This window comes from Cygnus atratus, chromosome 3, assembly GCF_013377495.2.
Source record: "Cygnus atratus isolate AKBS03 ecotype Queensland, Australia chromosome 3, CAtr_DNAZoo_HiC_assembly, whole genome shotgun sequence".
Classification (NCBI taxonomy): domain Eukaryota; kingdom Metazoa; phylum Chordata; class Aves; order Anseriformes; family Anatidae; genus Cygnus; species Cygnus atratus.
The window spans coordinates 36,827,619-36,850,815 of NC_066364.1; the positions used below are offsets into that span (position 1 = coordinate 36,827,619).

The window sequence follows — 23,197 nt, forward strand, 5'->3', positions numbered from 1 at the left end:
CAGTAAGGAAAACAAACAAACAAACAAAAAAACTCTCTACCCAGCCTCCCATTCATTCAAGTTAAGTTTAAGGTCTCTTGCAGCAGAATATTTAGAATTTACTTGGGGCTTTTACACTGTTGAGCAGTGGGTGCACATCTGAGCTTGATGTACACTTGGGCAGGAATGAATAGCATGCCAGCAGAATCAGTTCTTTCCTGCGCTGCTAACCACAGTGCTGGCTGGGGACTAAAACATACTGAGCTGCTACGATTAAGTAGACTGTACAACTGTGGTGCAATTGCCTAAAGTAACTAGGAAAATAAAAGTAATATTCACATTTTAAAGAAAATGTACAGCATTGAAGAGGCTTTCAGGGTAGGGTGTAGCTGCATTACCTGAGCGTTCCCTAGGCTTCCAACCTTAGCTGCTATCGCGCTGGGGGAACCTGGTGTGCTGGCCCTAAGGAACAGTACGGAGCGTAGAGTGGAGTGGAAACACCACGGCTAGGCTCTGTGACCAGGTGGGGACTCGATTGTTCTTGTGCACACCGAGACCGATAAGCCGCACTTTTTGCTACCCTGAGCCAACGACCTGTCATGTTTTGACAAACGCTGTACTTTAGCGTACTTTTGCTCATTATAATATCAAAACACACCTCCATCCCGAAAGCTACCCGCCTCCAAGGTGTGACCACCCCTCACTGAGCATGCGCTCTGAATTTCTTGGCACCTATACCTTTAAACGGAGACAGGAAACCTTTTCACCAATCATAACTAAGATATGCTTGACTAGAGTCACTCAAGCTCCACCTAAAAGATAGAAAATAATATAAATTGGCCTAAGAGAGAGGGGATGTCAGGGAAGATACTATCATTAGGGAAGATACCACCACAAGGGAATACACCATCCTAAGGACCTCCTGACTCCTGGGATCAGTTGACGGGCTGAGCCTCTCTTCCCCTCCCCATTGGGATGCCTTTGGGTGAGATTTGAACACTTAGTTATACTGTGTGTCTCTGCGGAAGCTTAGAAATCTCTATAGAGTCTTTGTGCCTTTTAACGTGTTAATTTCCAGGCTGCGCACCTGTGTATTTCATGCATGCTAGCTTGCTTTTGCAGACAGTATCTATCACCAGCAATCCAAAGAAGCTGTGTACCTGTTGTTGTAATAAATTGCACTTAACTGCATTGTTCCTAGCCGTGATAGTTCTCACTGAACGCGACTAGAGTAAGGGTGGTTATACGTTACTGGTGAATCCGTGACCATGGTAGTTCAGTGCTCTGAATCTGACCAGACCCATATTGGTTAATGCCTTATTGGTGAATCTGTGATTGTGATAGTTCAGTACCCTGAATCTGACCGGACCCGTGACGGTTAATCGGCTACACCCCTTAACGTGACAACAACTAAATTGAAACAGTTCACAATATGGTCCTAAAATAACTATCCAAGTGAAAAAACAAAAGCAATAACAAAAACCATCCTCCTGGTAAGGTGAGTATGCCAGAGCACCAACCTCCGCTCACACAATTTGTAATGCATCTTGTAATACTTCAGGTTGGTCACCCTTCCAGACTCCTTGACTGAACTCATTGTTTAGTCACAAAAAGAGTGACATAGAAGTGGAGCTACTGGTATGCGTATGCTTTTTTTGCTATTTGTAGGTATGTATTATATGTTTGATATATTTCAAGAAAATAATACCCCATGAAAAATGAAAATGACGGTGAAATTCAGGCATTAAAGCAAAATGCAGTATCATAAGTCGCGGATGTAGTTTACTGCCTAGAAATGTTCAATAATAAATAACTGGCCCAACTGCTCAAACCAAGAATACAGCCAATGAGACTTGTATGTGACTTGATATAGCGATGTGCTACAGTGTTCGGATGCATTTTACAAATAAATCTGTCCACTTTCAGGAGAAGGTTCTTGGGGGATAGAGAGAGAGGGTAGCAGACTATTCCCCAGTTCAGTAATGCTTTCATGATGCATTGTCTGAACTATCCCAGTGGGGAAGGGGTGGAGGTGTGTGTATAAAGCTGAAGTTGCACACACCCAGCCCAACAATCTAGAAATCCCTGCTACATTCACTGGTATGGAGATGCTTTATTTAGCTTTAATATTCATAAATCTCTGATGCATTTATCATGCACAAAGTTTAATGCTTGCATCACTTATACTGTAACCTCTGCTAAAGCATAATGATATAGCTGATGATATTTGACATCATTCAGAGTCAATAATTCAAATGTTCTTTCAGCAGAAAAGAGAAACATCAGGGGCCAAGTAATTAACCAGTAATCCTGGGAGGCCTGGAAATAACAAAGCCAGTTTTCAGCAACTAGCTGTCTTTAAATCTCTCCACTTCGTACAAATGGGAAGCCAAATAAAAGAGGGTAAAGTCCACTTACCTGAAGCACTGGGACTTCATTTGGGAAAAATTAATTGGATTATAGAGCTTTCTATAGCTGAAGTCAATGTACAGCTGAAGTACATAGATGTGCACTCCTAACATATACCAGACTATACTTTCAAACTGTTCCCCTAAAATGAATCCACATCTGAAATCACTGCAGAAGAATTCTGCAGCAGAAGTAGAGAAGGAATGCGTCACAATTTTAACTCTATCGTCCCCCTCTTAAGATCTAATTTCCCATGCCACTTTCTAACATTTACAATGTATGCAGTACGTTTTTACAGACATTATCTTCCTCACCTACTCGAGCCTTACAAAACAATCTACACAGTGCATTAGGATGAGACTTTTTCCATAAGACTTTTTAGGTTCCGCATTATCAAAAACTCTATCATAACAAGGAAAACCAACTTTTCACAATTCAACTTTTATACAGTTCCCTTAAAACTGCTAGCATTACACCTCAGAGAAGGATTTACCTCATTATCTGTTCCCACATCCAACATCACTGGTAGGCACTCGTGAGGTTTCACTCCTCCACATGCGGTATAAAGTGCCAGTTTACCAACTGGAATGCCCATGCCATAGCAGCCGAGGTCTCCAAGACCAAGAATACGTTCTCCATCTGTCACCACAATAGCCTGGAGGAAGAAATAAAAGCACTGTAATAATCACTTCTTTCTCATACGGTACTGTACATGCTAAGTATTCTGTTATCATCTTACTATGCTCTTTTAATTTTCACTTTAAAATGGCAACGGGTACAAATAAATCACTAGTACAACAAAGGCCATGAATTGCATTATTGTATTTCACTGTGCTTTTGTTACACTTTTTTAGACTGTTGCTTCAATGTAAATGGGACTTTCCTGTAAAACTTTTAGGAATACACAAGAGAGGTATGTAGTATTACATTACAAGGGAACTGGCATTGTTCCCTCTTACATTTTTCTGTCAACAGTATCAAAACAGAATAGTAAAGGAAAGGTAGTTATCCACAAAAAGACGAACCCTGGACTCCTGGGTTTTGTTGTAATTGTTTTCAGGAGAATCAGAGCCAGCAGCTTCTCCTGCTGGCCTTTCACAGGGCTGTCTACAGGGTTCTTAACCTTAGAAAATGTATTTTTTTTTTCCCCTTGAGCAAATAATATACTCTGTGGTATTTATACATATCAAGCAGCATGTGTTTCCATTGATAGAAATACAGGAACTCAGTAAAACCCACAAAGTTGTCTGCACTAACAAGGAAGATTTTTTATAGTAAAGGACAGTAGCACCATACCCTGTGTATTCATAATGAACACAAGTCTACAGTTAGAGATTACCTAACTATAACTTTAAACAGCTTTATACAAGATAAAATTTTAAAAATACGTAAAAATCCACTGCTGTAGCTGCAGCCAAATTGTCAAACTCTTACGTTAGCATTTCAATCACAACGAAGCAGGTAGCACCACAAAAATGTTCTTGTAGCATGAGCAATGAAGTACGACTACTATAGTAAAGACCCCGTGGCCTAGCAGAAGCTGTTAAAAAATTTTAGAACGCCTACTGCCAACAACGACATCTATCGTAAATACAATGCATGATTCTTCTTTTCTAATTTGGTGGAATTTTGGATGTTACAAAGTTAGTTATATACACACATATTTCAAAATTCCATACATTTTCTGGTTATGAATGGATTATTTTATTTTTTTTTAGAAAGAATTGTGGATATCCCTGTGTACAACTTCTAAATCTTGATTAAATGAAATTGGCTAAATCACAAATCATACTCTGGAAGAAATCAAAGAATGCAGTAAAGGATCTCTTTCTGAGCGTGACCTGCAAATTTCAAACTGCTTTTATGAAGACAGTGGTGCCACCCCTCTGAAATCAGATCAGCCAGGGAGCTGGGAGGGAGAGCTCCATGTTCATAAGCCTCTTGTCCAAAATTTTCAATACCGCCAGTGACTTCTTGATACCAAAAGAGGAAAGGGATTGTAATCTCATCAAAATAAAAACATTCAGACAGGACTGCCCAGAATCACACTATGCAAACAAGAAACTAAATGCATAGAACTGATAATCACAATCCTTATTTACAGCAATGATTATTTCTCAGCCCTGAATGTTATGAGTGCTTGTCTGGTTTACATGAGTCAGCAACCAGACATTCAGCTTCAAGCTCAGTATGGGAAGCATCTGACAATGTAGTAATTCCCCTGTCATATTCTGTGACAAGCAATTTTAGCTGAAAATTTAGTAGTTTTGCTGGATTAACCCAAACATGGGAACAGATTGCCCAGAGAGGCTGTGGAGTCTCCACCACTGGAGATCTTCAAAACCAAACTGGACATAGCCCTGAGAAATCATCTCCAGGTGCCCCTGCTTGAGCAGGGGTGTTGGACCAGATGATCTCAAAAGGTCCCTACCAACCTCAACCATTCTGTGATTCTGTGAAATGCAGAAAAAGAATTCAGATTTTTTTTTAATGCATAACTTTCAATGTAATTGGCCAATTAATCAATAATACAATAAAGGATGCCAATAGGTAAACAAGTAAGGATGGAAAAGCTTCAAACTATAGCTGTAACATCATTGTTTCTATTTATTAAAAAAAAAAAAGCAAGCTGAGAAGCAATTGAAATCTAACTGAAAATATGCTATCTAATCTGAATAATATATTTCACTAGAAAAAGATCATCAAAATATCTTAACCAAGCCAACCCAGGTGCAAAATGGTGTCAGCTTTGTCAAACAAACTAAACTGAAATTACCTTGATGACATTTTCTGGCCAGGACTTCAGCATTGTAGCGATGTGTCCCCGGTCATGGATAGTAATAAAAAGTCCTCTGCAAAGAAATTAATACTTTTCATATAAACAAGCAATTAAATATTTCAATGTAAATAATTTAAATAACAAAGTAACTCTATGCAAATATATTTCCAACATATATGGATTCAGTTCAGTAAGTGCTCAGTTTTGTAGGAACGAGTGAATTAAATATCTGCATTTAGTAGAAGTCAGAGAAAATGTAACTGAGACAAAATGTGACTGCTCAAAGATTCATAACCTGCAGGAATTATTTCTGCAAATTGCTAAGTTTGATTTTAGAGCTCCCCAAGTACTAGATATGTTCAAATGTATTCATGAATTATCCCAGACCACAAAACACATTCATCTTAAAACAGTGATCACTAATGCTTATGCAGTCCTAACATTTATAGGTAAGATAGGTCCCAGTTGTAATCTATGAATGAAAACTGAAATGTTATATATTATTATTATATAAAATACCTCAGGAGCGTTCACTGATGTACTTCAACAACAGTCTGCCTATTTCATTAGATTCTCCTCATTGACATAAACAAAAGTGGGAAATAATCTAATGAAAATCTCTTTGTTTTGAAAGTACAAAGTACTCCCTATAGTGCTGAGCATACTGAATTTTTACTTTGAAGAGTGTTTCTAAATTGCCCTCTAGTTCCACTAATACCTAAGAGTTTAAAGCAAACAGGCAGAAAAAAAGATGTAATTCCAATTTCATTTTCTATTATAGAAAAAAATCAACATAGTATCTTATCCTACTCTCCAGCCCTTTAGTCTTCAACTATTTTACTTGACATGCAGATACACAGCCAAATCCACTTAGACTTAATTTAAGTCCCTTTCTTATCTACATTTCTCATGTGAGATAGCAGAAAAAATTCCCCCACTGAAGTCAATCTCTTCAAAAACCATGGAGAAAGCAACAATGAAGAAGTAAATGCCAAGGATGCCTTCTTTTAAATAAATTTTGCAATAATAAGCATAAGGAGTTGTCTTCTAACATTTTTCTACAGCATTTCATCTGCGTATTTCAAGATGAAAATTATAAAGTAAAAATTAGAGAAAAGTGCTAAAAAAGAATTTAAATCTAAGTCTAGTACAATATCTCCATTTATCTTGGCATATTCGTAATATTGGGTACATGCCCACATGGGTCTAAATAAAACTAGTAACTGAGGGAAACGCTGGTCAGATAGGACTGTAAGTATTGCAAGTCAAGCAAAAAAAAATTCCTGCAGTGTTTAAAAGTATAGTCAAGAAACCAAAAGTCAGAAGTTAAAAAATATATTAATTAATAAATATACTAATTGTCATGTGTTTATATAGTTAATACATACTGGGTTATTTACACAGTATTGAAATACTATTGTGTAATATATATTTTTTTAATTTAATTTCATATTTAACTGTCTTCACCTCCTTGATAAAAATTATAGAATATTATATCTATTTATATATCTATTATATATATTATATCTATATTATATTAATACAAATTATAAAATATACAATCAAACTCGTTTATTCTTTGGAACAAAAGACCGTGTAAGATACACTGCAATTAACCTTCTTAATCTTAATTATACAGAAACGACAACCTTACACAGCTAACTAAGCAGGACAAAAATTGTGGTGTTCTTCAAGAAAAATACATATGCACTGCATAAAGGAGTATGCACTGTACGAACAGCCATTTGTGGTTAAATATTTCATAGCATCATAGAATATCCCAAGTTGGAAGGGACCCACGAGGATCATAATTTTATCTGCTTAACTTTCATTTTATGCATTTTCCCCTAGAACTGGGAATTGTCTGTCCCTGGCACCCCTATTTCCTTCCCCCTGCCCCAGGCTCAGCCCGAACGCAGCAGGCTGGCCGATGTCTGTCACCATTTCTTAGCAGTAATGCCAGCCAGCAGATCAATTGCCCCAGCTCAGTGTAAGCTAGACTCTGCAGGGGTGGAAGGGTTAATATTTAAAGCACTTTTAAGAAGCTATAGTGTTTACAGTACACGAGCATTTCTATTTGCAACTCAGGTACCTGAAACAGAGAGAGCTAACTGAAATGCTATAAAGAAGCAATGCAAAATAAATGCTGATGCTTCCTCCCTGATGTGCTGTATAATAAGACGTTTTACAAAATGCTGTGTAAACTGGTTATATGAAGCATCAAACAGAGTTTATCAAAATTGCTAGTCTCAGAGACAGCCAATCTGGAGACATGAGCATGCTAAAGAAATAGAAGAGCGTGGGAGGAAAGCTACCCGAAACATCACCCTTCTGCTTCTCCCCGCCCTTCGATTTACATGGACCTCATAGCCCAGTGCTAAATGAAGCGAGATTTTGGATGGATTTTCTAAAGCGCCCGAGTCCAGCCCAGTGTGGTTAAATGACCTCTTTCTTGCAAAGCAGGGAGAAAGGTCTCCACGGAGTAAATTCCACAGCGGAGGAAAATAAATGCAGGACGGCGGCTCCAGGAGGAACTTTGTCAGGACATTTGTAAGGATCTTTGAATAAGTATTCAGAGCCTGTTTCAGAAATCTGTCCAGGCAGGATCACATTCAAACAACAATGAAAAATACGGGGAAAGTGTAAACAGTCATGTCAAAAGCATTTTGCTCCCCTCCTTCCCCCTTTCCCTCCATTCTTCTCTATGTTAGTAACACGTTTCTGGACACATTGTCCCGACAGAGAAGATGCTGCTGATATTAAGGGCACAGTTCCCTTATTCTGTAAGAATATGGAGAGAGATAGGAATCTCTTCTTCTTCTATCTGGATCTGTTGCCCTCATCCTTCATTTCTTCAGTTAAAGCACTTTTCTCCTGTAAGGTTTCCTCCGCAAGAAGCTATGCTGCCAGGTTGCAGCGCTGCCCACCACAAGAGCATTCAGCCACTGAACTTGCTGGCAACGCTACCTGAAACCACTGAAAGGCAGTGCCACGTATTTTTTCTTTTCCATGAGACCTTGCTACGGCCAGAAACAGCACCAGCTGCACGCAGTTATTATAAGGGGGCTAGGGTGACACGAACTGTTGAGGCAGCCAGCCAGCAGACACGATAGTTATTTTTTGGCTGTCACAGCACAGCCATGCGAGGAATCAGGAAAAGAGAGTGGTAGCAATTTTAAGCCACAAAACACTGTAGGCTGGAAGCTACACGGTTTAAATGGGATTAACTTATTGATAAGCTCTATGTATTTCAGTGCAGAAATAAGACAGTATTGTCCCTATGTGTATGACATTAAAAAACATAAGTTTTGTCCATGGGTTTGACTCGGTACTTCAGGATGGGCTGCTTCTGCAGATGAACAAGTAATGTGGCACAATGTAGATCTACACACAACATGTCTTGGAAAACGTGTTCAAACACACTACATGTTCAACAAGTTGCACACAGGCACCAAGATCCACTTTTACTTCTTCTGGCCCCAGTTAGACTTCAGTTCAGCACTGGTTCCTGCCACTCTAGCCAAAGGGATCACCTCTACTCATGCCCATTTCAAATACCCAGAAAATACATGAAGCTACAGTCCAGGAAAAGTTATGCAAAGCAGTAACTGTGCCTCCTTTCTTGTCACAACAGTAAGCCCACAGCCCAAAAGAATGATGCCAGGACTTTGGGATCCACTCACAAAAGGGTGGATTTTGGGGAGGCTCACTGAGTTCACCATACTGTAGTATATTATGTGGAGGTAATTCTGCATCATCTAATTTGGCTTTGTTTTATTTTACTAGAACTCTGATCTATTAGAACAAAGTAAACAGAATTAAATAGACTATTTTTTGTTATGCTTCAAGGAAATAATGTTCTACCAGCAATGTATTTGTCTATTTTCTATTAAAGCATAGTTCAGGAAAATGTGTCACAGTAATAAAACAATCCTTTCTTCCCTCTGCTTATAATAACAGGAGGTATTCTAACATGTCTCAGAAAATGCCAATTTTTTTAATGAAAAAAGTTCAAACTTTTCTCACAACCCTTCATGTTCAAAACTGTTATTTGAATTATGAACTGTATATAGAATTATTATAGAGGTGGCTTCACTTTCCCATGCTGCCTAAATCAACAAGCTTAATCATAATAACAATAATAAAAATAATAAAGTCTTAGGGAGCAGATTCAGTTTCTTTCTGAGCCTGCACTTTCCCTAACTCCTGCACTTTGCAAGAATGAGGCAAGCTACTTCCCTGGTTCCTCTGTTAAAATTCCTTTACATAAACATTGTACTAGAAACTAAGACTACCTAAATCCCCATAAAAGAATAGTTTACACGTTTTTCACCCTGAGATAATAATATTTCCCACTGTAACTGTTCAGTATGGTCTCCTGTCATCACATAAAACGTTCTCAAACTTTTAATTACATCTTAGCTTTCTAGGGTCCTTTTCGTAGCGATGCTCCTCCCAAGACCTCTGTGGCCTAGTAAATACTACTGATGGGCTGATTAAAGAAATGAAGCTGTTCACAGATTTTTATATTTTTCAACCTTTCCCTCTGTACAGGAGTGAACTTCATTACTTTACAGTGCATGAGTATTTCTTCCAATAAATAAAGTAGTTGCCACTGAAATTTCAGCTGCTACTGAGCTTCATCCTGAATTCATCAATATAAAGAAACCCAGGCTTTAAATTGTCTAGACACTGCATATGCAAACCATATTTAAACATAAACGTTTGCAGGAAGCAAAACAAAGACTACATCCAAAACAACATAAAAAATGGGAATAGCAGCATTAAGAGAACAGCACATACTCTTAACACTCCTAAGAACTTGGACTTGTATAGTAGTTCATAAAACAGGTTAAGTAGTAACAGTATGTGAAAGACAATGGAGAATAAGATATTAACCTGGGAAAGACATAACAGCTTGTAAATAATACATGTGTTTTAATGTTTGGCATATGGATAAACAATCCTAAATTATTGTTTAAAAATCGTCATTTTGTGAAGAAGCTGGCTTCAAGTATTCTGGAAGACAGAAAATAACATCTGCCAACTCAAATTAGCTAAACTTAGAAGAGTAACAGAAGCATCATTATAAACTGTATAGAGATTCAAAAGCCTTATTTGTGTAGGAGTGTAGGGAGATAACTAAAGAAAAATATATCACTGTAAGTGCTTATGTCAAGGGGTCTGACTGTTCACTCTTTAGCTACAGAAGCAGATCAGAATTTAGTCTCATTTCAAGACTCCCTTTTGACAACACTGCCTCATGGCGCTATTTAGTAGTGCTGCTGGCAGCCTGTGTAGCACTCTCTCAAGGGCCCAGATCCATCAAAGCTATTTATCAATCCCTGTTAGTATGTGGACTGCTTTAAACAGTTACTTCAGTTAAAAATAACATCTACGTAGCAGAGATTAAAGTTCAAGGCACTTAAAGAACATTACAGTCTGCAATACAAATAAAGCCTGACAAGCATAAAAGCGTAAAAAAACACCCAAAAGACAGTAGCTCTAAGTCTGTCATCTGAAAATATGACCTCAGGGGAACAAGGTTTCAGAAAAGTTTGGAGGAAGAGAAGGCACAAAACTGTAGAGACACAAATGCCATGGGATTTTTCAATATAGACATTAAAACAATATTTAAATATAAATAATTATGATGGTAATAATAACAAAGTCAAGTGGGTTAAGTAGCTACTTGGTGGAAAAAATGTCACAACCCAGCTGGACTGAAATTTGTGAATGCGTTTTCAAATACAGCCAAGGCTGCCAAGACAGCTGACTTGAGGTCTCAGCTCACCCCCTTTTCCAGCCCACGTGGGACTAGGGAAGAGGGGAACCACAGGCTGTTCTTCAATAACTTGCAACGCAGCAAGCCATAGCATTCATCCACAGCAAGCCATCCCTCATCCATCTTTGGGGAGGAGATTGATGACACAAGCATTGCCCCAACCACCCTTGTGCATCTGAAAAAGGCTCCAGAGCCTGTACATAGAGTATATTTTAAAATATATAACAACAGAGTGGGTGAAAGGAAAAAAAGGCAGCAGACTGCCTACAGCAATATAGCCTGAAGGCAAATGAGAAAATTAAAAGAAAAAAAATTGGCAACATCGGATGCTGTTTTACCACTTTTCCAAAAGTCTGAAGTCTTCCAGTCCTTTGAGAGCCTGACTCTTGCTACCGAAGTAGGTAATCTCCACATTACTACTTCAAGTGTATGATGACTTTTATAAAAGGTACCCATTTTGCTTGAAACATACTGTTTTCACTTTTTCAGAATGCCATTGGAGTAAACTCTGGCTCCATAACTGTGCAAAGTCAGACCTTTGTACAATGAAAAGCAACACGATGAACTAATTCCTCAACTGCTCTAACTCAATGCAAAAGAACATTTGATTGTTAAAACAATTAGAATAAAATATTACAAGCCTTACACAGCAAAAATTTAAAACCAAGACTCTTATGTGGTACCTAGAGCAAGTACACCTTGTCTCTTTGCTATGTAATCCACAATTCTGTATTTAATTCTGGAAACCATAATGTGCACCTCAGGCTATTTCAGATGAAAATTAAGATTGTGTCACAGTAACAAAAAAAAAAAAAACCACCTTCATAGATTTTGTTACTGCAGGCGTTTTAATAATTTTTTTTCAATTATATAAAATAAACGTTATTTGCTTATCTAGATAAAACTGCTTTTTTTAATTAGTGTCTCACCTCTTTTACTTACAAAATCAACAGCACAGCACCTCATGGTCTAAGTATTCCATGAGATGGAATGTAATGATGTATAAATAGAATGAATGGAATGACTGTAATGATGCTTCCTTTTCACATAACAACAGAGTAGATACAATTATCTCTCCTTAATATTCATTTCTTAAAATACAAATTTGCTCATTTAGATTTATTCCAAAAATCTCATGTGTCAAGAAAACAAGTTTATATGTATTCTTGCTGAACCACAGCAGCATAATGGCAATTAAATGGGATGTGTCTGTTTGAAAACGAGAAGGCAGACTTTGAGAAATATCATGTTTTAAGAGCCAGAGCTGTTTTGCTCCAGAAGCTACTTAAATTCTTCTGACAGTTGCTCAATAAATAACATAATTACTTACACCCTAATAGACACAAATAGAACTATTTGAAGATTGTGAATGAGAATGGTTTACCAGAGCCAGACACATTCATTTTTAAGACAAAATAAAAAAAACACTGTTCTGCTTCAATAGCTATCCTGTTTATTTTATGCTGATATTAACTGCGTAAAGAACCCTCAACACAGCATCCGCCATGTATTTACTAGGAATTCTGTAAAGTTAATGATGTTTTCAAAAAAACTTTTAAATGTTATTTAAACTGTGAAGTACTCAAACAAGTGAGATCACTGTCCTTCTATGTACTTCAACAATTTCTACTGTCCCAGCTCATTGGAACATGGAAAATTTCCAGTCTTTAGACAATAGCATCCTTTAAGCCAGTTTTCATTGATCTTTAAATCACCATCATTTGCTCTCAATAACCATTAAAAAGGACAAAAGTGAAGACTTGTTAAAAAGGCTTCTATTATGACATATCCTACTCAACTTCCACTTTAATGAAGAAGTCACCTCTGAAAACAGACACTATCTCCCATTTGTAAAGCTGACCTCAGCAGCTAAAAAGGAACCAAGGGCACTGCTAAGTTCATGTCGCAGTGATACAACAGCTCTCCATGAAAGGAGCTGTAATGCTAAGAGGCAAAAGTCAGAAAGGAAGGCAGGCTAATGTAGAAAGCACATGGGTTAAACTTGTACGAGATTGTCAGTGACCTGCCAGGCACAGAACAGAGCTGGTTCATCCATGCTTGAGCTGTCGGCATATTACGTTTGGTGACATCTCCAAGACCCACATCCATAGCGCACAGCGATGACAGAATTGCAGCATCATTGAGGTTGGAAGGGACCTCTGGAGATCTTCCAGTCCAAGGCCCCTTCCCAAGCACAGTCAGGTAGAGCAGCTATTTTGTCTTAGCTTCCTCTAAGGCAAAAATTTGTTATAGGCCATGATTTTTCCCCAGTTTTAGCAACTGTCAGCAGTAAAAAGAAAACATCCATTCTAGCAGAGTTTGCTGCTCCTAAGACTTTTTGGGTTGTGCTCCACTGCAACATATACAGAAACCTATTCCTGCCTTCAGTGGAAATTGTATCAGAAGATAGCTATAGAAAATAGGCCTCCTGCATTTTAGTGCAAAGGTGAACATCAGACACTAGGAAAGTAAAGATTTCAATTTACTACTTGCACATTTTAAAATAAGCTCAAACTCACTAATTTTAGGACAAAGCCAAACAAGCCTTCACATCCCTCTCACTCTGACTGAGAGAAGTAACACCAAAAAAGAAGAATATATTTGTAAGAAAAAACACTTTATTCAAAGGGCACTGCATGCAATCATAGTTATTTCTGAAACAAAGACATGGTAACAAAGTTATTGGAGCTATATTTAAAACCTGACAAAGCAGAAATTTTCTTCCTTATAAACTTTTAATGTTGAATAGAATTGAATATAGGTATAGCATGAATATTGTGTCTTACAATCACTAAAATAGTAAGAGCTTAAAAACAACACAACTTGAATTCAAACGCAAACATTTATTCAGCCTCAGTTATTTACAAGACTATTCTCCTATCATTCACAGAAATGACATTCAAATAATTTTCTGCTTAAATTTTATTTTTAATATTTGACTAATATCAGTTACAGACTTCTGATTCAAACTGGAAAAAAAAAAAAAGATGGACTTGCATTTATTGCCTGCTAGAGCATACAACCTCTTCCGTGGGATCTTGCAGTGAATCCATAATTTCTTACAGAATCATCAGAGGGAGAAGATTAAATCTTATTAATGCAAAATAATCCATGTGATTGGATTCTTATACATCCTCACTGTTTTCAACATTCCTCGAAGTTATTTGTTGCAGTGGTTAATATGGCTTACTGACACAGGCCTCAGCTCACCACTACACTAGGTAAGGACAAGCACAGCCCAAAGGGACCCACAGGAAAGGTAACTCCCCAGAGAGAGCAGCAGCAGGAGGCACCAAAGCATACCTGACCTGGTGTTCAACAACCATCTCATACTGAAATCAATTATTTTCTACAAATTAATTCACCAAGTCAACCAAGCTGCCTGAAGTGCAGCTCTATTCGCAGGATCAGGTGCCAGGAACACAGAGGAAAGGTCGCAGCAAAGTCATTACGTGTCCACCTCCTTTTCTGCCCCTGTTGAGTTTGGGGCCTCCACCACATCCTCATATAAGACCCTGGGCTCAGCTTTCCTGGACAGGACCACCGCTGAATGGCCTGGAAACCTATGAAGTACTGCAAAATGGGGTTTTCAGGAGAGAAGGGAGTTCTGGATGGTAGTTCACTCAGCTCACCACTCCTGGAAAGTGCAGCATGCACACCAGCACATGTGCATCCATTTCGAGTGGTGTGAGTACGCATCCTCACAGCTGCTCCCTGCTTACACTTTCATTTAGCTGTTCACCTACTTGTACGTTGTCCGTATCTTGGCCTCAAGAAAATAAGGATGTATCTACAAAAACTATATAAAGACATTCTTGCTTCCGAAATACAATTGATATAAAGACAATGCTTTTGCAACTGTTGCTCCACATTTCACATACTGCATAAACAGAAACCAGAAATTCCTCAGTGGCAAGGCCTTTCAGTCAGCAGTCTACATTTTTACCTCTGACTTTGAGAGACTGTAAAATATTTGGTTTCTGCAAAGGCTAAAGCATAGTTTGAAATCCCGGAACACTGCTCTATTCCACTTCTGCATGAAAACAGACTCTGTTCTGCCCTCACGACCAAGGAGCCAGGCTTCGACAGCCACTGGGAAATACAAGAAGCCTTCACAGGGGATGAGGAATTTCAGGGCACCAAGTCAGTGCTTTACAGTAACACAGAGTTTCTCTCCTGACATGTGATCCTATCACAGAACTGACTTCTCAGATTAGTCATTTGTTTTCCCACATGAAAATGAATGACTACTGTTTATAAATTGACACACAGAATATATAAATTATTGTCTGGTGACAATGTGACTAGTTTTATATGAAAGTTAAATTCCAATTTATTCTCACCATAAGAAGTTAGTCATTATACATTTTTGTTGGTATTTGGTTCATTTCCTTTCTGTTGGTATTTTATTGAGTGTTTGGGATCACTCAATAACCAGATAACATCATTTAAAATTTTTCTTAGGAAACTTACAAACTGAAGTAGCTTTAACAATGTTTTATTTAGGCTACTGACTGCCTATACATACCAAAAATAACTTTCTAAAAATCACAACTGTGGCTGTCTACACTCCAAAACAAACAACCGTGTTTGACTTTTATTGAAACACTCATCTTTAAAAAGGGTATAGCAACTGAAATCTCCTAGGTTAGACTCTTAGTTAAAATCTGAATAATTTTTAAACATAGATCTTAATCTAAAATATTTTAAAATTGAATAGAATGTTACAACAACAGGTCAGAATAAAGATCAGTTTAGTTTAACTCCAAAAAAGCGCTCTGGAAAGTAGGCCCTTGGCATACAAAGGGTTCAGTTGTACATCCATCAAACAGTTTTACATCCAGTTTTTATTGTTTTCTTTTAGTCTCTCAATTTTAGGTGATTTGTTGAAATCATTGCACTGATAGCATAGCTACAATAATTTCCGTCGTTTTATGTCCATATTTTCCACTATCAAAAATATACACTTTAAAAACAGTAAAATGAAAACAACCTGACCAGAACTGGTTTTGGTCTTATTTCGTATTAAATTTACAACATGCATGAATGTATGAGTCAGACAAAAATTTTATGACTGTGTCCAATAACAGCTTTTAACATGGGAAAAAAATTATTGAAAGTCTACAGGCCAGGCCATACACTCAAACATCTTTCAAAGACAGACTTTTGTAAAACCCTGAATGCAATGTACCAACCATACATCACATAACCAAGGTTACAACCATCCACAAGAAGAATTTCATTTCAAGCTCAGCACAGTGTGTGCTATCATATTTCCACTTTCTGTGTTATGTGTCAAACTGAAAATAGGGATAGGTACATTGCCGGGAGCAAACAGAAATAGGGCAGAATTGATTTTTCTTTTATGTATTCTATTTACTTGGGAAAAACAAATTCCCACATGCCCATATCCTAGTTATCTGTGAATAAACCATTAATCAAATAAAGAGAAAGGAAACAGTGTTCTGTGTTGTCATTTTCAAAAGCAAACATCTCCATGTCACGTTTAAGGAACTCGTTCTGGATGGCCGAGGAAAACAGTCAAAGACATATTTGGCCGAGGAAAACAGTCAAAGACATATTCTTTCCTGGACTGGCAGCATGAACAACTTGCCACTTGACATACAGGGCAACAAATCCATTAATTCGTATGTGCTTAAGTTAAATCTAAAAAACAACTCCAGGAGAAAAGAAAAAAAAAATAATAATACCCTCTCACATAAGAATGCTGCCAGAAAACGGTGAACGTCTGTAGGTGGAAACATGTTGCTGTGGCTCTACAAGCTACATCACAGCTTCATCTTGGCAACAGTAAGCCAGTCCCTTGGATGGCACACACTGCCACCAGAAAGCCCAACATAATGGTTAATTGTCTTATTCTAGAGTACACCTACAAAACTCCTTTTTTTTTTTTTTTTTTTTTTTTTTCCTTGAGACCAAACAGAAATGAAAGTCAAACATAGCTGTTTTGGGAATAAAGAGGCAAAAATAAGAACTGGATTTTGACCATCCTTATGTCAAAGGCATAGGTTCTAATTCAACATAAACCAAAGCTTCTTTTTTATTTTTCTTTTTTTTTAGTGACTTCCCTATCAATGTCTACTTCTGGTTAGAATTACTTATTTCAGATCAGTTTCAGCCAGCACTTGCTTTTCTTACAAGAACTACTTCCTTTGTTTGGTTCATATGTATTTTTAGTTTGATCAATGCTCCCAACAGTCTCTCATACACCTACAGCTGCTTCCTAAAATATATATATATATATATATTAATTTTCCTGCAGGTAATTTAATATCTTAATACTCATTAGCAAAAGAAGGTCATAATATGAAGCAGAACTCACTTGCAATGCCATCACTTAATTCTGAGACCAGTGGTTGGGATGACAGAAACCTCACCCAGCTTCCTCCACTCAACTGCAGATCACAGTACATTCATTCCACTTCTGCTATACATTTTGTGAAGTTATTATCACCTGGACTTTTAATGTTTATTTTAAGCTTATGTATAATGCACACTGGGGGCACTTTTTTATTGAAGAGCACACCTAAGAAAACAGTTGTATAAAGCTGTAGAACTTTGCCAAAAAGAATGGAAACGCCATGCAAGAAATTAAAGGATTTCTTTCTACCTCAAAACTTTCATCTCTTGCCTTTTCCAGAAGCTCCTTAACAGCACAGGCATATGGCTGTCTCAAAAACTGTGTGCAAAAATCTTAAGAACTGATAACCATCTGGCCATAAATACAGAGAAACACACGATATTTTAAAACACACAGTAATTCCATTGTTGTGCTCTTGAAGGCTCACAATCTTCATGAATTCTCCTCACTTTAAAGAATCCATTTCAAGATCTGACTATTTAGAAAGCTTCTGGACAGAGACAGAAAACTATGATTTTAGAATATCCAAGCTATGGCAAAGTTTCGTTGGGGTTTTTACTTTCTCTTTTTGACTTCACCAAATACAGGATTTCTTTTTTAAAGCTACTGTATCTTGTATTAGAAATGCAACAATGGGATGATGCTGGACTGCTGAGTAATGAGAGCATTTTGAACAGAGAAGCTGCTGAGTAGGTAAGCAAGGGATTTGGGTGGTGCCGAAGGACGTGCAACAAATGTACAGAAAACGAGAGCTGGAGAAAATCCAGTGTAAGTATATCCTGAAGGAAAACATCCTCTGGACAAGGGATGGGATATATTCAGAATGAGCTAATAAAAGCATTGTAATGTTTCTGAGTCACTGGTGTTGTCTCATCTGAAATACTACTGGCACCTCATTTTGCAACATTAGGAGACAGTAATGGGAATTACTGGGGACTTGGAGAAAGCTCTCTGCATTGAGGCAGAGAGTGGGATTCCTCTACCTCTGCAAAGCTCTCAATATAAAATAACATATTAAATGCTTATCAACCACCTCTAATAATTCTTTGCTACATCCTCATGTTGACTACAAATACTTCACTACTGGTGATGATACCTATTTGTAAACACATGCAGCAAATACCATTTCTTTTTTATCCCACTGATAGCTAGAAGTATGCCCTTTCTCTTCTACAACGTAGTCCTAGAAAGGAAGAAAGAAGCACATACCTTTTTCTCAGTATTCCTCAAGCAATGAATTGCAAGTTTAGACAAAACGCAAATGGACAGGTGAGAAGGCACACTTCAGATCTCCAAAAACAGCCACAGAAAAATAGCACATTGTTGTCCTTTAAGTGTTTTTCCAAACATAAATGCACCCTGATAATCAGTTCCTTGCAATGTGTTCAAGAGGGTTTCAAGAGTACCCACTTTTATAAAAACAGAGGGTCTGCCATCCAAAATTCAAACAACTCCGTAACTCCCCAGCAACAGCAAGTTCAACAAAAATGTTAGTCATTAGCACAGGTGTCTACTATAGGAACACTCGGCAAAAAAGAGCAGACCCAGAATCATGCATCAGTCTTCCTTGTGAACTAAACAAATCAACAGCACTAGAACTGAATCTGTATTTTTGAATAGATTAAGACCCCTTAAATGTCAAAGTCTATACTTAGGTTAACTTTTTTTATAACTAAAATGACAACTATAAAAACAAAAAATAAAAATAACTATGAAAACATTTATAACCGTATGATCTAATGACCAATTATTACTCAACATCCAACTACTTTTGTACTTCCTCCTGAAGCAATCTATAAAAAGGGTCCCTAAGAAGGGACAGAAAAGGAAGCTTGGGAGGCGACAATTCTGAAAAAATAATAATAAAAAAAAATTACACAGTCCTAAAGAAAAATGTCAAAAACCTACACGAGATGTCTGACTGAGGTGTTTGCTAATGTTTGATAGTCTGTCTTTGAAAAGGTGTTGAACTAAAGAAAGTTATGTCTCTTATTGAAGCAAGTGGCTCTTGAAAGGTTTGCTTTAGGGCCAAATGATGTTGACAGCTGGGGGGCTGTATAAATCTGGCAGGTTGACAGAGGCTGTTTCATGAGGAGAAAAATGTGGTAGATAAATATTTTTGAACAGAGTAGGACAGAGCCAATAAGTAGACCTCTCCCTTACAGTACTAACCTGATTCTTTAGTGTTGCTCACAAGACTTTGGCCAAGTCGAGGTGTGAAAATTAAATAAAATTACTGCCCTTAAAGTACATTTTATTAAGGAACATACTACTCTGGGAAATCTGGAAGCTTGTAACCAGAAGGCTGGCGCAAAATCAAAATCTCTCTAAAAATTCAGGAAAAAAGGAAGACATCAAAGAGTAACATGGTTATATATTGGTGCAAGTCCTAATTATTAATAGGAAACTATAACTTGCCAAAAGAATATCACTATTTTAAAAAGGCACTGATATATCTATAGCTCATTTGTTGAAAACAATATAGCCTGCCTTTTCATATGGTATTGGCACTAGAGAGAAAAGAGTAGTCAGAGTAAAGACATTTAACTTGCGATCATGTACTTTCTGTCCACTCTCCTGCACGCAGACCTACAAAATTACTGTTTTAACAACCCAAATGAGAAGGGTCTAACAACCACTCCATTAATAACTGTCATACAAACTGGCCTTCCTATGTGGTGAAAAGCATCAGTAAGAAAATTCCTTGTTTCAGAGGAGCCTTCTAATAGGATGTATAGGGAGGAAGATAATTGTCATATGCCAAAATCCAGAGAAGTTTTAATTCACATTGGCTCAGAGTTCAGATGCCCTAGAAAACATAAATTTGAGTCCTACAAATTTATGGAGGAGAGGGAACTTTCTACTCTAATTTCACACAAGAGATGGTGGAAAAGTAAAAAATAACAGTACAAATCAAATGAGAACAGGAATCTCCTGGAAATATCCAGGATGGCACGAAAGAAGCAGACCAGGAAACAGATAGGCATGGCCAGGACGTTAGTTCTGGCACTCTTGCACAGAAACCACCAAGGATGTTGTAGAAGGGCCTTGAGGTTTTCTCAGAAGTCTGTGCAAAGAGGGGAAGGAAAATGACCAAACATTAATTGCTGCCAAACATTATGAGAGTCATGTTTTGAGTATGGATGGACTCATTTCCTCCCCCACACTGTACAGATATACTCCCTCCAGAAAAAAACAGAGCAATAAACCATCGAGAAGTACAAACTTAGGACTGAAAGCCAGAAATTCCATGCTCATGATGTGTTTTAGGACAAAGCTTTTATGACCTAGATTCCTAGATTACCTGCATAAGAAATCATCTATGCAGCTTGTGAGAGTAGGAAGAAGCTAACACAAGTAATGTTCCAACTCTAAAAGATTAAATGAAAGACTACCTCAATGTATGACTTCCAGAATGACTTAGTAAATCCTATCCTTCCGCTATTGCTGTAGGTAAAACATACATGCAAGCACAAAGTACGTACAAAAAAACAGCAGCACATGGAGAACATTATATTTCGTTATGTTAGATCAGGACTATATATTTGCAATTTATCATAAGCTAATTCATGTTTCTATTCTAAGGTGCAAGTTTAATGAAAAGAAAAAAAATTCACAGTGTAACCAAATGGCGTAACCTACTGTCAACATATTACCAAAAGCCATGAATTTAACAGAATTGAAGAGAGACCAGATGACTACATACATATAACCTAAAGAATATCCTAATGTTTTCAAAATCAAGGTATGACTTTTTTCATTCATCTACTTCTTAGACTCAGAATTGACTTAATATTTACAGAGCACTCTAAGACCAAAATGAGGCCAACTGACATCTGTGCAAGATTCTCACATCTTCCACTGCAGCATTACTGGCTGAAGCATTACTGGTTTCTAGAAGACTGTCTAGGAGAAGAGAGGAATTTAACATTCCCATGGTGTGCCAATTCTCTTTTTACAGATTTTCAGAGTATGGCAAAATATCACACTAGGAGAATCTATTAGCCTTACTTTTAAACTGAGAAAGCAATAGCACGCTAAGCTAAATTTTAGCTTGACGAAGGTAAGGAGCACACCATGCCAAAGAGTAGAACCACAGGGTATCATTAAAATGTCATAGTGCTTGAAATCAATGGATAGGCTGTTTAATATGATTTTATGCTATAAAATTATCAGTTAACTAAACAAGGATACTACTAAGACAACTATTCACAGTAATAATCAGATTAATGATGGCTCTAAAAAATAAAACTGCTTTGCCTGGAAAAAAACACCTAGATTCTCTAAAAAAAATCTATAGGACAGTTATACTGTTGAAGATGTTAGGTTAAATGAATCCAGATCTTCTGGTCTCAATCAGGAAAATACCACAGATCTGTGCATGAAACAGGCATTCACAAAGAAGCAGCACCAGGAACTGAACTTTATTGGCTCTTGTGATCCACGAGGACTTGACAAGTCTCTGGCCTCCTGGAAGCTAAATCTGTTTTCTGAAGAGACTTGGATGTCAAAGGCATCCAACGGAATTAACAAAAAGAAAAATCCAGGCTCCACTGAAAACCTCATTAAAACCCACGATAAAAATTATTAAATGCACTGCAGGAATCAACCTTGTGCTGGAAAACAGACCGCAGCTCCTGCCGCCAAGTTCTGCAATTTTGTAAGTTCTGTCACAGGAGGCAAATATTTCTCTCTTCTCTAATTCCATTTCCTTATTAAAAAGCTACACTATCTTGCAGCTGACAGTCTCGGTATGCTTGGTAAACAGTGTGTCAACAATAAAAGAACTCACACTTGCAGCCCTTGCATTCAATACATTGCATCTGTAAATGCATGCAGTAAATGTAAATAGATGTGATCTCTTTGAGAAATATGAGGAAAGGAACCCATCTCAAGTTCATATGTGCTGACACAGTCACACACTTCAATATGGCTGCAATCTGGTACAATATCAGCACTTATAAACTGAGTATTTGACATGATAAATTGCCCTCTGAAACATGGGCACTAACAACCACTAATACCATTTTAAACGTTCTTAAAAATTACTGAAATAGCTAAAACTTTACAATACTTATTAAAAATCAATTCAAAATGCAATCTTGCTTGGACTTCAGGAGAATAAGAGAATTCTAGATTTGCTTTTTCTAGTCATTTGTGAGGAAGGAAAATAAGAAAAAAGAACAAAGTCAAATGAATTATTAGACAAGAAAACTTCTGTGAGAAGACTTTACTGACAAGTATCTAGAAGCTGGAGAAGATCCAGTTCTATATGTAAGAAAAAAATAAAGAAAAAACATAAAAAAAAAACCTAAGGCTGACATGCTTTGCCTCTTACGTGACTTCATCTGAATCTTCAATATTGAGCATCAATTTCAATTTAGCTACTTTTAAAATGGTTCCCAGTCAGACTGACAGCAAATGACTGCATCAGTAAGTTATTTCAGAGGAGCTCTGACATGCCTGTGTGGCTACAATAGTTACCAGGGCTTGCTCTTTCCATATTCTCTTTGAAATGGGTTTTCCTTCTAGGAATGGAAATACATAAACAGTCACCTAACATTTTACCAACATCCAAAGTCTTCAGCATAGCTATACTTGTCAATTTTTCCTCCCCTCTCTGAAAGCTGAATTTACACAAGAACCTGAAACTCCTGGGTGTTCTCTATATGACATAAAAAGTTGATTTTGGATTCTTAGAGAAAATTTCCATTGAACTTTCCCATGTTTATACTTTTGGGATGAATAAAGCAACTGAAAGAACTGTTATATTTTAGAAATCCATTTATAGGAATAGATTGTTTCTTTGTAAGTCAGCAAAAGTTTTCATATATATGTGCAAGCTTTCTGCAATTAAAGAATA

The 23,197-nt window shown here is 37.3% G+C and overlaps 1 protein-coding gene across 1 annotated transcript in view; it reads right to left on the reverse strand.

Moving 5' to 3' along the window:
* The window catches only part of ME1 (malic enzyme 1), a 180,403-nt gene that overhangs the window by 97,073 nt on the left and 60,133 nt on the right, over positions 1 to 23,197 (reverse strand). The window contains exons 4-5 of the mRNA XM_035559550.2: positions 5,165 to 5,240; positions 2,882 to 3,043 (exon numbers count right to left, since the gene is read on the reverse strand). Of these exons, the coding sequence (XP_035415443.1) occupies positions 2,882 to 3,043; positions 5,165 to 5,240 (238 nt within the window). The remainder of the gene's footprint in view (positions 1 to 2,881; positions 3,044 to 5,164; positions 5,241 to 23,197) is intronic.